This window comes from Esox lucius, chromosome 13, assembly GCF_011004845.1.
Source record: "Esox lucius isolate fEsoLuc1 chromosome 13, fEsoLuc1.pri, whole genome shotgun sequence".
NCBI classification, from domain to species: domain Eukaryota; kingdom Metazoa; phylum Chordata; class Actinopteri; order Esociformes; family Esocidae; genus Esox; species Esox lucius.
In genome coordinates this window covers 13,389,983-13,405,792 of record NC_047581.1, presented here as the reverse complement: position 1 = coordinate 13,405,792, position 15,810 = coordinate 13,389,983, and the positions used below count along the sequence as shown (strand labels likewise).

General features: G+C 40.3%; 2 protein-coding genes across 2 annotated transcripts; one reads left to right on the top strand and one right to left on the bottom strand.

The window, feature by feature from the left end:
- Window positions 1-1,227: 1,227 nt before the first annotated feature.
- On the top strand, window positions 1,228-3,249 carry LOC105014154 (60S ribosomal protein L35). The gene is made up of 4 exons (NM_001303977.1): window positions 1,228-1,256; window positions 1,736-1,872; window positions 2,250-2,331; window positions 3,059-3,249. The coding sequence occupies exons 1-4, from the start codon at window positions 1,254-1,256 to the stop codon at window positions 3,206-3,208; spliced, it is 372 nt and encodes a 123-aa protein (NP_001290906.1). The 5' UTR covers window positions 1,228-1,253; the 3' UTR covers window positions 3,209-3,249.
- A 4,494-nt stretch (window positions 3,250-7,743) lies between these two features.
- LOC105014231 lies at window positions 7,744-15,415 on the bottom strand. The gene is made up of 6 exons (XM_034296497.1): window positions 15,323-15,415; window positions 14,507-14,661; window positions 10,076-10,221; window positions 9,704-9,940; window positions 8,704-8,870; window positions 7,744-8,234 (listed from the first exon to the last, which is right to left on the bottom strand). The coding sequence occupies exons 1-5, from the start codon at window positions 15,413-15,415 to the stop codon at window positions 8,740-8,742; spliced, it is 762 nt and encodes a 253-aa protein (XP_034152388.1). The 3' UTR covers window positions 7,744-8,234; window positions 8,704-8,739.
- Window positions 15,416-15,810: the final 395 nt, after the last annotated feature.

The following is a 15,810-nucleotide window of genomic DNA, read 5'->3' as shown; positions in this document are numbered from 1 at the left end:
CTGTAGCATTTGTCACATTGGTCAGGTTTGTGTGGTCATTCAAACCTTAGTATGGGAGGTTCAACAGGAAGAGTACCATAATGCACTGTGCACCAGGTCCTCCCTTTACCTTAACATGGACACAATACGCCTGTACATTTAAAAATAAAACTGCATTAACAGTGACATGTTATTCAGAATAGTATATGGCATGTATTCCAAGGCTGGAACGCAAGAGTATTTGCCTTGGCAGATGCAATCAGAATTGTTCTGTCTGTAGGGAGGACTTTAAAGGAATCTGTCTGAAGTAGTTCTGTCCAACTGAAATATCACTGCACAGACGGCTGTGACTCCGCTGATCGCGCTAACGCAAGGTCACCATCCAAAACCTGATGCACTTTTTAACCTTTTGGTTAGATTCTGTTGTGTTTTTAAAACAAATCAATCACTAAAGTTTGTCATTATTGTCATTTTAACACTGGAAAAAGCCTGGCTTTGTTGGACCCTACCTTCAGCCAGCAGGTCATTTTGACTGAAATATTCTAAAGCCTGCTTTTAGCTATATTTCATACATTCTTTTATAAAAAATATTATTTGGTTTTTAAATGACAATTGTTTTGGAAAACCTCAAGATCTGCTCATTCTGAATCTATACAGCTAGTTAGAACTATGGCTATGCAAAGAATGACATATCTTTTTAAAACTGCTGATAAATGTAGTTTGTGAAAGCAACATTCTAACAGGCATTACTTTAAAAATACCAGATTTATTTTCTTTTTATTCAATTTTAAGTGAAAATTACTTGGTCTTTCTCTAGTGTTAAAAGGAGCAATTATACTATAAATTATATTGTTTTGTTTTAATTAAATAAAATAAATATTGTAAAAATAAAAAAATAAACGTTTTAATTTATTTTTCTTGTATGATGGTGCAGTTTTTTTAAATTTATTTAGTCTTACCTCTTTAAGCTGATGCTGTGTTTATGTCTTTCACTGAGATATCCGAAAAATATAGGTCCCAGTAGGACATTTGTCTTGGGTGACGTTCCAGTTGACCCATTTGCAGAGTTGTGACGTTTTACCGCTTACACTTAAGGTTTAGAAAGCATGAGATGCAACAGAAAAATATTGTTAACCGTCATTCTCTGGTAAATCCACCGAGTGGCACTGTAGGTATTTGACTGATTCGTAACTAAAGGAAATCCTCAGACCGGAAGATAGCTTCTTCGCGAACACGTTGTCGTTCTTTCTTTTCCTGTGGCAGCATCGAGGAACATGGTGAGAGGCTCGCGGCTTTCGTTCAATTCATTAAAATTGTCCATTCTAATCCACATAAAACGACCACCGTTGATAAAATTTATGAGAGTTAACAGGTTTATCTTCTCACATAGGTTAGTGAATTCTGGAGAGTCACTTAATTTGTTCGTTGACACCATTATTACCCAAAAGTGAGCTAGCTAAAAGCTAACAGTAGGAAAATGCATGGATGGCTAGCTATCAGACAACCACTTATACATGGAGTGGTTGTTAGCCATTTACGTAGGTAATCAAATGTTAGCAATTCTTTCGATGCAGTATTCATCTGTATTGTAACTAGCTACATTGTAATATACTGTAAGAATACTATTTTGCACAAATTGACATTGATATTTTTGTAGGCGACTTGTGTAGTTCGCTAGTTAACTAAATTGATTTTAAAAACTCATTAACTTGGTCATGTAAAGAAACGTGTCCCCGTTCTTTGTAAATTTTCACAGGGCAAGATCAAGGCTAGAGATTTGCGGGGTAAGAAGAAGGAGGAGCTGCTCAAGCAGCTGGATGACCTGAAGGTAGAGCTGTCCCAGCTCCGCGTAGCCAAGGTGACTGGTGGAGCTGCCTCCAAGCTCTCCAAGATGTGAGTATTTGGGCTGCAAAAATAGCGCGTCCTGATCTTTGCTGGGGCTCTCAATTGACCGTAGCTCGCTTTCTGTCACTGTCTACGTCACTGCATTGTGTTGAAATTAGTATTAGTAATTAATGTACGTTTTTTAAATGGCCCCACTGAGTTGTATGACGTTGATACGTAAACAGACTAAAATGTTATAGGCTTTTGGTGATTCATTGGGCTATGGTCTCATGCTTAGAGATTCATTTAGTTATACACTTGCACTATCTATACTTAATTGGGTTTCAGCCTCTTTTAAATATAAGAAAAAAATGTAAGTTGCTTTATAAAACACCTGTTACGAAACTTTTCTATTACTTAGATCTTATTTGATCGATTCCCCCTAGATGCGTTGTACGCAAATCCATTGCCCGTGTTCTGACTGTCATCAACCAGACTCAGAAGGAGAACCTGAGGAAGTTCTACAAGGTAAGAGCCACACCAGCCATAGGCATGTTTTCAACAAGTCAGTTAAAACTGGTATTGCCTGGTAAGCAGTTTAAAGCTGTGGACATGAGTCTCACGGTGTCTAGCCACAGATCACCACTGTCATCGTGACATTCCCAGGACTTGAGTTGCCACTGTTCATCGATATCCAACAGAAGCTGTTTTTCCAAAGCTATGTAACTGGATTTTGTCTCAGGATTTGAAATAGTATGGCTGTGACATTTACTTCAATGGGCACTGGTCTTTATTTCACTATATTTTTCCTATCCAGTCAGCCTAACTGAAGTGGAAATCCCCTGAGTATATTAGCCCTCTGTGACCTATTACCTTTTGGGTTATGATGCGTTTTGTCCTGAAGGTCAACATTGACCACTATGCAACAAGTTTGAGTGACCAACCTGAATTTGAGAACTTGGTCTTGTGCCACAGCCAATTCTGACTTAAAAGCCTAAATGCTGGATACTTAAGACCAGGATTGAATAGTTCTGTTGTTTAAATTCTAATCCAGTGGCCCCCAACCTTTTTCAGTTACTGTACCCCCAAAATTATTTTTCACTGCTTGGAGTACCCCCTCGTGTTAATTTCACTAGTAAACCTACGGTGTCATGAGTGTTTTCAAGTACCCCCTGTGGAGAGGTCAAGTACCCCCAGGGGTCCTAGTACCCCTGGTTGGGAACCACTGTTCTAATCCAATCGTATCTCTGTTCAGGGTAAGAAGTACAAGCCCCTGGACCTGAGACCCAGGAAGACCCGTGCCATTCGGAGGAGGCTCAACAAGCATGAGGAGACCCTCAGAACCAAGAAGATGCAGAGGAAGGATCGTCTCTATTCCATTCGCAAATTTGCTGTCAAGGCTTGAGGCTGTTTCTCCTCTGTACAAATAAATTGACTAAAAACAGAGTATGTTGTCTTCTTTAGAAGTTTGTTCAATAAAATATTGGTATAGAACCTGTGAACTATTCTGTTTTAGGTAGACTTTCTGTCGTATCATGCTTAAATGTTAGTTTCTCACAATTGTGTGGAAGTTAATTATGAAATTGGCAAAAGCAGCAATACTTCAATGTGGTTTGGATTGCTTGACCAAAATGGCTGCCATATTAATGAACTAGTAATTTAATAAGGTCTACTCCAAGCTGTTACTTGGAGTTCTACCCTCTTGTATGTTTTGCTACTTACTCTATCCTTATTAGGCTTATCGGTCAGCTAATCATACTGCTTGATCACGGCTGGTTTGTCTAGACAGAGTTCTGTTAAGGCGATCATCGGTCATCCACTGTATGGGTCTTGGGTCTTTCAGGTAGTTTGTGGTTGTTCATCTCAACACTGCTTCCCTGCCAGTGTAGCCAACAGATGTTTTCTAAGCTGAACAATGATTTTTATGAATCATCTTAAGAAATTAGTGATTTGTCATAGCTGATATTGTACTTCTAGTCATTCAGTGGACACCTGTCCAGAGTAACTTAAGAGTAGGACAGTGTTCATTTTCAAACTTTCCTACTATTCCCTATAGGCATCGAACCGTATTGCGAGTAACAAAAAAATGTTTTTACTTACGGGACCGCATGGGATTGACGCTTAACTATAACTTCAGTTACTTATACATTCTGGAAATGTTTGTGTTGATTTTGTGTCTGATGTTTTATTATCCAATCTCTGTGAATACTTTTGGGCCATTTTAGTGATATATATAATTTTGCTAAAACTCCCCGGAACTGTCAATAATAGCAGAGTGAGAATCCCAACTGGAGGGGTAGAATTAAGCGAGGCCGATCTGATCAAAATTTGTTTTCCTCCAGCAGGGGGCAATGAGAGTGTGGAAATTGATCACATAAAATGAGGGCATTTGAGACTTATTTGATCTAACATGAGTGCACGAGGCTTATTTGATCTAATAGAAGTTTCACAATGGTGAGTTTGTTACAAGTGTCCTGACATTCATGACACTGACGTCTAGAACTTCAAACAAATGTTATGTTGAAGTTGACCCTGTTGGGATCTGCATCTCACTCTTCAGTGTAACACTTATCAACCTAAGGACCTAATATCGTTGATCAAAAAGAACAACTGATTTTTATTTTGTTATAATGTTTGTTTTAATGTTTTCCTACTTTTAATATTTTAATCATGATTCCTATGGATTTTATTATTTCCTTGCAGGGACAGATAATGTATTATAGGGCTAAGCACCAACAGGCGTTTCTAAGCACACTCACATACTCTCAATTATATTACTCGTCTAACGACCAGTGTGGGTTGTCAAGATAAAGAATGATGTTTAACTAATATCAGGTTGCATCCAGCAAACAAAATGAATACATCCACAGAATGTAAAAAATATATATACTCTCCTGAATTTTTTTTTTTTGGAGTTCTATCCTGGGGATGTTTCTTGGACGTTCTCAAGGCGCTTTTTCATTGACCTCTAGAACTTTGGTCCAGTTCCCAGTTTATTCTGGTGAAGTGACCCAGGACGTGGTTAGGACATTTGCAAGATGTGTTTTTTACTTTCTCAATGTATGTTAGAACTACACACAAAAACCTTTTCCATGTATCATAATGATTCAGGAGATACATTTAAACAGAATGTTAACATGCCTCACCATAATGTGACAACTGTATTCATAACCCAAAGTCAAATACAGTGGCGTTGTTAGCCCTGGGCGTCTGGGGCTATAGCCTCGGATCTTTTATGAATATCCCCGGATCTCAAACGGACCAAAAATAATAATAAAAATAGCCCCTGATCTATTCATCTATAATTCCGATAGCGCGATATGATAATGCAGATGTGTAGGATGCTAGCGTGTACATTGAAATTTTCCGCATGTACATTCAAAACCCTGTACTTTCTGTCCCGGGCGGGGCGGGAGGGTGGACTAAGCACCAAATGTATTGTGCTCTATAGCGACGCTTCTGGTCAAATACATCAATTAAATCATTGATTAGAAAATGTATTGAATAAAATAGCAGTGCAATTGGCAATCATTTTCTAAGGGCAGAGAAAATGCATTACATAATTTATGTTTTGGGGGCTTCTGACATTCAAAGTACTCTGTGTTACAATGGAAAGATCAGCAAATTCCATATTTTAACATGACTGCTATTGAAAATTGATTGAAGATGTTTGGACATACTGACAAATACCCCACATCAGCATTGGAAACAATTTATGATCGTACTGTTAATTCAGCGTCTTGACGCCAGTCAGGTTGATGGATGATCTTGGCAAAGAGGATATGCTAATGACGTGCTAGTCGTGTGCAACATCAGCTCCCTGCACCTTTCATGGTTTGGGTCCCTTTTGCTTGGACACTGGATTCAACATGACATTGGTATTTCATAAACACTTCTTACATGCACCCTCCTGGTCAATGTGTTTTGAAAATCATTTTCTTGTTTAGCTGTCAAAGGCATTATGCAAGTCATAAACAATCCATTATGCATATTCAGTTCTCCCCTCTTTCTTACATTCCAAGCTGATGTTTTCATCTCTGCCAATGAAACCGCTTGCAAGAGCGCATGTGTGGTGTATGTTTCTTGCAAATTTCCTGGATTTTGGAATGTTTGCCTGTAATCTTACCATCCGTGCGCATAGCTGCTCTTAAAATTGTAATAAAGAGTAGTTAATCAACATTATAAGCTGAACACAGAGATATTTACCATCTGCCTTGACATGCATACAGTATAGCTCTATAACACTGAGATGTACTAGAGGAGATAACTGAGTATACGCGATGCCTGCTGAAATAAAGTGGGTGTATGGAATATACCTGCCTACTGTCCCCACTAAACCTCTGCATACAACTAGTTCACAAAACCCCCTACAACATACAAAAAAAAAATTAAATGACCACTGCAACGTTTTATTTCCTTTCAAAAAAAGGAAAGGAAAGGAAAATTTTGAGTGAGGAACAGAAGCGTTCAATTTGCAGTGGTCTCTTAATTTTAACCCTTCTGTTCCTCACACAAAATCTTCATTTTCAACTTTTTTGGAAAGGAATGAAAAAGGTGCAGTGGTCTTTTTCCCCGAGCTGTAGATATAGTAACATCCAACACGCCTTCTTTGACTTTCATCTCCTCCCTATTAGCATGGCGATCAACATTCATCACTGTGACCTTACAGTCTGCTCAACTGTCCATCGCTATTTACATGACGCCAGACTCACTGGAACCAACTTATTTACTAATCCTTCACCGGTAAATCCCTCCTCTACCTCAGCTCAACCCTCAACATTTTCCACTCAAATAATAACCTAGCTCCAGTAAATATCTCACACCGAACCCTTCTAAAACCTGCACTTCATTCATGTCAGTTCTCAGCCAGCAGTGACTGGAAAGCGCTGCAAAAATCTCTTCAACTTGACACTATAATCACGAATCACTCCTTCTAAAACAAAGCTGTTATCTGATAAATGCACCAGCAGAGCGTCAACTCTATCTTTGCCTCACTTTATAGTTTGTCTCTTTGTCTCACTTTATTAGTGTAATGTTTGATGTTTTTTTCCCTTGTATGTAGTTATATTTTTATGTTATTGATGTGGTTCTGTATGTTGTCCTGTCCTCTTGTAATTGATTGCCACTGGCCATTTTGTCACGGGAAATTAAAATGGGTTCTTAGTGGACATACCTTGTTAAATAACAGTACCTTAAATAAACTAAGGAACCATGTGGAGAATATGGGGAAAGGCATATCTCAGCAGTGGTCTAATGAATGGGGCTTGAATTCTCCACTGCTCTGCATATTTGACAATGGGAAATGTCTCAGCTGCGGACTTATTGGACACAGTAACAGTGGGACTTAAAACAATACAATGTATTTCCTTATCCACTTGCTGTTTTTCATGGCAGACGTTTGTATTTATCCTATTCCTCTTGTTTCATGTCTGTTTTCGCTGCACCATTAGTTGAATGTTATTTCTATTTTGTCCAAAATGATCTGGACAGTTAAAGCACTCGACCATGACATTAACACAATGCCCTTCTGTTTGTGATCTGTTTATGTCCTTTGATTATATCTCATAATGATAACATGAGCTAGGTCTTTGTTAGACCGGTGCTAAGTTTGTAATATACTCATGTATGTTTACATGCTTTTATCGTCGGCGAATCCACATCCTCTTTCACTCAAAGAGACCAACATAAATATTTTCTCCTTTTCTGAACTGGAAATAAGATCACAGTTCCTATTGCCTCTGGCATTACTCTGAGTCACGGTATATGAGATTATGTTGTTACTCAATCAAATCTACCCCTCACGTTAAGGCGAACATTTTAGTTGATTGTTTCTTTTGCATGTGAATCTGTTTACAGTCTAGTAAGACATTTGAACAAATCCCAGAAAAGGATTCAATGGAATCAGCAGGATGAATGTTCTAATTTCTGATTTGTTGTGTATCTGCTAATATGGCTTTGCAGAACAGACACACTCTTAATCTCCAGGGGTCCATAGTGGCCCCAAACAAATGTCTTGGTGGTTTTTATTTTGGGCAGTCCATCCACTTGCTGCCTAACAGATGTAGGGCCTCTCAGTTTATGAACAGCTGCAGGCATTATCTGGAGAGTGATGGATTTCTGTTCCTTTCCTATGTCACAAGCATATGCTCTCTGCTTTGGGGCCATGAGGCCAGTTGTTCTGGGATGTGTTCTGTCCTGAACCCTGCAATGGGAAGGGGCATCCGTAATGCCTCCTGTAGGGACCCGTGGGTTGATTACATTCAGTGGGGGGCACTGTACAGTAGGCTGTGATCTAGATGTCCATATTTGGATGGTTTCTTTAGAATCCTCTTGAAGACTGGCATTTTCGGTATGGTTCTGTGTAGTCATGTTCTGAACGTGTTGGTATTCTGATGATTTCTTCTGGTAGAATGATGATTTCCACTGTAGGTCTGTGGTAAATGGTTGCAGATTGTTACGCATAACAAATGTTGAGTTTGTTCAGTGGCTACCATATTTCCAATAGAATATTTCATGGGAGATGTGTCACACTCAGTTGAATCCTTTCAGAGAGAATTTGGGGTGCACTTGTGGTTTTCTTTACATGTTTCTGTTAAAAGCATTTTGATCTCTTTGCCCACCCAATGACATCACTACTGAAGCATATTTCAGGACCCTGTTATGGGTTTTGCAAGGATTTTGACATAAAAGATTATCTGAGAAACAAGCCCTAAAACAGTGTGAATAGTCAGATGTACCCTGTGTGACATTATATCACCCTTAACACAGGCTCTACATAATACCCCAAATATCCTGTGTGACATTATATCACCCTTAACACAGGCTCTAAATGAAACCATACATATCCTGTGTGACATTATATCACCCTTAACACAGGCTCTAAATGAAACCATACATTACCTCACACTCTCCTTTCCTAAGTCTTCATCTTCGTCCTCACAGAATGATGTCGAGGGGCAGATATAGACGCAGTGTCGGCGATCTGGAGAAAGGCCTCCACGGCCATCTGTCCTGCTGCTGTCCATAACTGTTTTCATGTTTGGCGTTGCAAGGCACTCTGGGACATTCTTATGAGAAATGTGTTTTAAAATCACTCTAAATGTGAGGGTTGTGGTTTTGCAGTGTCAACAGCTATTCTCTCAAAGTACGTCTGCAGATGTTTGATCAAATTCACTTCTGGCAGATATCCCAAATGCAACATCTTGAAATGTGCATGTTCAGTCTATGAGCGATTGAGCATGACTATTTAAAGGACTGTGTGTGTGTGTAACCCTTTTCTAAAGAAGAAATTAGGCAATTAACAAAAATCTGGGGCTCAAAAACACAGAACATCCCATAATAAACACATTTAGAGAATATTTCATGCATAATAAAATTGGTTTATTATTTGTTTTGGCAACCATAAATAAACCGCAGCTCTTTTACAGAATGTGAAAAGACGAGTTTATCCATGTTTGGTTGTGTTTATGGGGATTCATCAGGCATGGAAGCTTTAGTGTTGCTCTAACATCGATAGCGTGGATCAAAGGGCCTTTAAGGTGGTTAGCACTGACTGTAAACAGCAGCCTCAGTCCACCATTATGGAAGTAATAAAAGCACATTCGCTCCAGATGCTGCATCTAGTCAGGTTAGCTACTTCAGCAATAGTAATTGGGCTTTGATTTTTGTTCAATGTTTTTTGACACCGAAAGCATGTGCACCTTTCAAACTAGCTTCCTGGATTAAGGGAATGTGTAAACCAAATAGAAATAAGGAGAAGGAGATCTGAAGCAGATCATGGTTATGTTAGTGAGAGGAGGCATGGCATCTGTACACCAGAAAGAAAAATATGACAATAAATATTATATGATTTCGCAGTTGAAAATAAAATATAAAAAATCGCTAAGGGGAGTGTGTTTACCTGTTCTGTTTCTAACCGGAGCTCCATGTCGAGGGCCTCTGCGCCCCCCACCTCCCTCGGATGCAGGAACTGGTCTGTCCCTGACTCTGGGCCTTGCAACCCCCCTCCCTGGGCTGTTCTCTTGTCTACCCAGAGCACTGTCTTCTGGCCTCCCCTGGGCTTGGCTGACACTGCTACTGCTGGTCACTCTGGAACTGCTGCTGGGCCTCTGCTGCAGAATGCGCCAGTTGCCCTGGGCTTAGTGAACACGTGCAGGTTCATTTATTATTACTGATATTGCTTATTTCTGACTCACTCTTGTTTGTATTGAATCTAAATGAATTCCTTCCAGATGCTGTGAATATGGATATGATGTTGTTAATAGAGTGTCACCGTAAAGACAACTGGTGTAGACATCATCTGAAGACCTGTGGTCTGCTGATGCTCTAATTGATCCCCTCTGGAACCAGATGTTGGTCTTGGTAACTGGGATGAGGGCTTTGGTAAACAGGAGGAGTGCACTCTGGCCTGAAACATTCCTATTGGTAAATAGAAATAGGATTTGGCAGTAAATCTGACATTTTTTTTGCTTCTATTATTTATTATTTCCATGCAATGTACACCATAGCAGTTACTGTTACTGTAACTTAGGTGTGATAGGTATTGAAGAATCCTTAAACCTGAATCACTAAAAACAACATCTTCAAAGGAAGAGGAAAACAAACATAGCGGTAAACAGATAAGGAATCCAGATGTGTTAGTGTAGTGATGTCTTTCCGGATTATATTAATACATACTCAAATAATTACTGTTCATCAACACACATTTGTTTGTATAATATGTGTAACATGTTAATAATAATAGAAGATGCATAGCTACAGTGAGGGAAAAAATTATTTGAACCCCTGCTGATTTTGTACGTTTGCCCACTGACAAAAAAATTATCAGTCTATAATTTTAATGGTAGGTTCATTTGAACAGTGAGCGACAGACAAAAAGAATCCAGAAAAACGCATGTCAAAAATCTTATACATTTATTAGCATTTTAATTAGTGAAATAAGTATTCGGCCCATATGCAAAACATGACTTGGTACTTGGTGGCAAAACCCTTGTTGGCAATCACAGAGGTCAGACGTTTCTTGTAGTTGGCCACCAGGTTTGCACACATCTCAGGAGGGATTTTGTCCCACTCCTCTTTGCAGATGAAGTCATTAAGGTTTTGAGGCTGACGTCTGGAAACTCAAACCTTCAGCTCTCTCCACAGATTTTCTATGGTATTAAGGTCTGGAGACTGGCTAGGCCACTCCAGGACCTTAATGTGCTTCTTCTTGAGCCAATCCTTTGCTGCCTTGGCCATGTGTCATGCGGGAATACCCATCCAGTATCCATTTTCAATGTCCTGGCTGAGGGAAGTTTCTCACCCAAGATTTGATGGTACATGGCCCCATTCATCATCCATTTGATGCAGTGAAGTTGTCCTGTCCCCTTGTCCTGTCCCCTGTTCCTCCTTTTCCAAACACGGTGAGTTGAGTTGATGCCAAAGAGCTCGATTTTGGTCTCATCTGACCACAACACTTTCCCCCCAGTTCTCCCCAGTTCATTGACAAACTATAGACAGGTCTGTACATGTGCTTTCTTGAACAGGGGGACCTTGCGGGCGCTGCAGGATTTCAGTCCTTCACGGCGTAGTGTGTTACCAATTGTTTCCTTGGACAGCTCTTTTGGTCTTGGCCATGGTGGAGAGTTTGGAATCTGATTGATTGATTGATTGCTTCTGTGGACAGATTACCAGATTGCCTATATAAAAGACACCTGGGAGCCAGAATTGTTTGAGAGGGGATCAAATACTTACTTCACTCATTAAAATGCAAATCAATTTATAACATTTTTGACATGCGTTTTTCTGGATTTCTTTGTTGTTATTCTGTCTCTCACTGTTCAAATAAACCTACCATTAAAATTATAGACTGATAATTTATTTGTCAGTGTGCAAACGTACAAAATCAGCACCGGATCAAAAAAAATTTCCCTCACTGTATGTCCTTATTAAAATGTGTTTTATATCAATTATTTTAGGTGGCAACACTACTGGCGATCAATGAATTGTCTTTCATAAGGGTATCATGCAATGAGATTGATGTTTGTTTTTCTGATTACATTCCTTCTTCACTGACTCACAATTTTTTCTTGTTAGGTGTTAAGGAAAACTATGGCTGAAAGATTCTGTTTGAAATATATAATGAATGTCACAACATCAAAAACATCATAAAAACGGTGTCCACCTTTAAACTCTGGTTTACTGGCTCTCCTGTAACAATACTGTGACCTTTACACTCTGGTTAACTGCCACTCCTTTAACACTAATCAGTGTGACCTTTACACTCTTTTTAACTGGCCCTCCTGTAACACTCATGACTGTGACCTTTACACTCTGATTAACTGTCCCTTCTGTAACGCTCAATACTGTGACCTTTACACTCTGGTTAACTGGCCCTCCTGTAACACTCATAACTGTAACACACCCTATACCACCATAGGTAAATGTACCTCTACCTCAGCTTACTTCTTAACATCTGGTATTCTAATAGTATGGTGTCCTCCAGTACATATCTCACTCTGGTCACCCCTAAAGCATTCACTTCCTTTGGGTGACATTCATTTAATGTTTTTTTCCTTTTCATGTATCTACTTTCTGTTTTGTATATGGTGTTATTTCCTTAGGTTTACATGAGTTTGTGCCAGCGGCAGGGGGCAGGCTGTCCTGTCTCGCTCCCAATTTAACACATTACATTCATTTATTTGACAGAGGACTCCGGTCAGTCACACAGTTCTGTTATATAGCGCTGTTTGAAAGTATGTGAACCCTACAGGGATGCCCATAATATTAAGAAGACTCAGCTTTAGCTCATTGACTGATGGCCTGACTTTTGTTCAAGAATCTTCTGGTTTACCTCATAATTCATGTTTCCCTTAATGATGTCCAGTCAACAAGGTCCAGAGGAGGAAAAGCAGCCCCAGATCTTGACATTCCCACCACCATGCTTTACTGATGGGATACATTTATTTTGGTCGTAGGCAGTGGTAGGTTTTTGCCTAACATAGCAGTTTCAATTGTGACCAAAAGGTCAATTTTAGACTCATCTGTCCAGAGAATTGGCTTCCAGAAACCTTCAGTTTTGTCCGGGTGGTTTCTGGCAAGGTTAAGAGGGGTAGTTTGGTGTTTCATGGGTCAATGAGTTGCAGACTTCAGGCAGTTATTGAACGCAAAGGATATGCGACCAAATACTAAACATGTGTCTTTAATTTGGGCATTTTATTAATCTGTCCCAAAAGGTTTGGTGTCTTAAAATACGGCGACAATGTCAATGTTATTGTGTTAAAATAACGAAACGTATTAAGCTCATTTGGATTTTGCCCAAATTCTTTAGGTTACCTAAAATTGGCAGACTATGCAATCGTTTTCATTGGATATTATTAAATACACTGTCATGGTACGGACATTTTTAGGGGGGGCTGAGTGGGTGCCCTCCCGGCTCCTGATCCTCCGCTGGCTCCTGATCCTCCACTGGCTCCTGATCCTCCGCCGGCTCCGCCTCCCCGGCCTGTACCGACGGCTCCGCCACCCTGGTTAGTCTCGGCTGTTCCGCCCCCTCAGCGGGTTTGTGCCGGTGGGGGTTCTGCGCTGCTACACCCCCCCTCCCTTGGGCTGGGTTTCGTGTTGGCCCGTCTGGTGGCCGGGCCTTTGGGCGGGGGTACTGTCACGGTACGGTGAGCAGCAGCGCCACCGTTCCGTGCACCCTCAGTTCCCATCACTTATGAACACATCCCAGACTTGTTTTGTGTCACATTAATGTCTTTAATCATGCACACCAGGTCCCTATCACATCATTTATAAGTGTTTAAATGTTTCCCCTCTGCTCCCCGCATTTGTGGATCATTGTTGTTGTGTTTGATGTTGTCGTGTGTGTTGTCGTTAAATGTACGTTTCTTTAGAGCCATTCTGTACAGTTGTTTTTGCTGCTTAAGTCAGCCCTTTTCTTTTGTTGTTTGGTCGTGCTTGTCAATTGTTCATTAAAAGCTAAAATCGACCGCATTCCGCCTGCGCCTGGTTCCTTACTCCCGCAACCCGATGACATACACTCAAATAAAATCAGTCTGGACAGTCAAATTTATTTCAAATCCAAAGTTCTAGAGTTCAACGATGAAAGACATGTCACTTAAAAAGATTCTGTCACTGAGACACCCCTGTAAACTCTGATGACACCCCTGTATACTCTGATGACACCCCTGTAAACTCTGATGACACCCCTGTAAACTCTGATGACACCCCTGTATACTCTGATGACACCCCTGTATACTCTGATGACACCCCTGTATGCTCTGATGACACCCCTGTCTTCTGAGAGAGTGTGCATTAATAAGGCCTATTACAGCTGCAGGGTAAGTATTTTGCTGAAGTAGCTGGGATGATAATTAAGATTTGTGAGCAGATTGTACAGAGCAAACTGTGATTAGAGATTGGTTTCAATATAACTAGGTAGCAATATCAGAATGCAGGAGGTAGTGAAACATTTGTCTCTAACATCCCTTCCACACCTCTACTTTCTCATAACTTAATTACCCACCCAATACATTATTATGAATAATTGAAGGCTTGTACTCCTGGAATGGATTCTGTGTGAATATTTTGTTTTAGTACATTGGGAAGAAGCGTCTCTGTCAACCATCTAGACAAAACCATATGTTAGTGTTTCTCACATGAGCTGTTAGGGAGCCTTCCAACATTTTCCCTGCAACAATAAAATTTTCTCAACCATTCTTACCTCCTCTCTGAAGATGTCCAAGATTTTGACCACCATCCTATAGCTTGAGGTAATGTTTCTGTAATGTTCTGATTGTTATCCCAGTTTCCAATGGGTTTCTCTGAGTCTTTATCCACACCCAGGGAATTACTGGGCTGTCGGTAAGACCCACCTTTCTGTTGCCAAGGGCGCAATTATTTGTTTGTGGTTACTTAGGGTCAATATTGTCATGGTAACAAACAATACATTTCCAACAAGTGTAAATGATTCACAAATACCCTGGTTAATAGGCCACAAACAGTTTGTCATTTGAGCACACAATAATCAATCCTCCAAGAAATGGGTGTGAGAAGGAGAGGGCTTGGGATTCCATGTTTATGCTTTTGTCTAGGCTGCATACCTAATTTAAGGAAGTTAACCAGAAATGGTGGAGAAGGAATCAATATGTGTTTATGTCTACAGACTAAGTCACATGTTGGACTGAATATACTAGGGGCGTCTTCATGTGGCAGAACTGCTGTTGTCTGGTTGCATGTACCCACCTGTTGCCATCCTGACATTGGCCAGGTAAAGAGTGGTGTTGAGCAGCGGCAAAGAACCTGAGAGCAGAGTAAACCCACCACGGTCCTCCTACTGTTCTCTAAATAAGGAATCACCACATACTACAAGTGATATAGGCGGTAATGTGTTTTCAGTGTCATCGTTGCTAATCAAATTTTATTTGGCACGTGTTTGAATTTGTAACAGGGGTCGGCTAACAGTGAAATGCTTGCTAACTTTACATATACTACGGTATATATAGGGTCTTTCAATAGCAAGTATAATGGAAACATATACAGGGACCACCAGTTCCGGGTTGTTGTACTGGGTAATGGGTCGGTTCACTGTATCTACCAACAGGTAGACATGCCTGTCATGTTGATTCTGCATCCCCCCAATGAACGGTGAATCCGTTCATATGTGGAGAGTTATAAGTTAAAAACCCAAGTGCTTTGGTTCCCACTTGTAGCAAGTGTGCCACCATGAGGTTGTCTGCCCATGTGTTTGGGATGCCTGGGACTGTTTAGAAGGTTTCTAACTAAGACAATCAACGCTGGAGATTCCCCACTATATTCAGACACTGGACTAGACTGTTGGCTCCCGGTATCTAAGACAAGCCAGCTCATCTCCACAGGGACCAATTGCCAGTGACACTGGAACACTTTTCTATGTTACTTATAAATAGGAGTCATGGGTTCAATGCCTTTGGGGTGAAGTCAGATGTTCACAAAGTCACACTCACACTATTAATAAAATGAGCACATCCTTTTTGGAGGTTCTGAGGG

Bases quoted from the DNA above. Each gene is read 5' to 3' on its own strand.
- LOC105014154 (NM_001303977.1), top strand. The intron at 1,873-2,249 runs GTGAGTATTTGG...GATTCCCCCTAG, and splicing joins GCCTCCAAGCTCTCCAAGAT to ATGCGTTGTACGCAAATCCA. The intron at 2,332-3,058 runs GTAAGAGCCACA...ATCTCTGTTCAG, and splicing joins ACCTGAGGAAGTTCTACAAG to GGTAAGAAGTACAAGCCCCT.
- LOC105014231 (XM_034296497.1), bottom strand. From the start codon at position 15,415: ATGCAGAATCAACATGACAGGCATGTCTACCTGTTGGTAGATACAGTG. The intron at 9,941-10,075 runs GTGACACTCTAT...GTGTTCACTAAG, and splicing joins CTACACCAGTTGTCTTTACG to CCCAGGGCAACTGGCGCATT. The intron at 8,871-9,703 runs GTAAACACACTC...ATTTCTCATAAG, and splicing joins TCCGGTTAGAAACAGAACAG to AATGTCCCAGAGTGCCTTGC.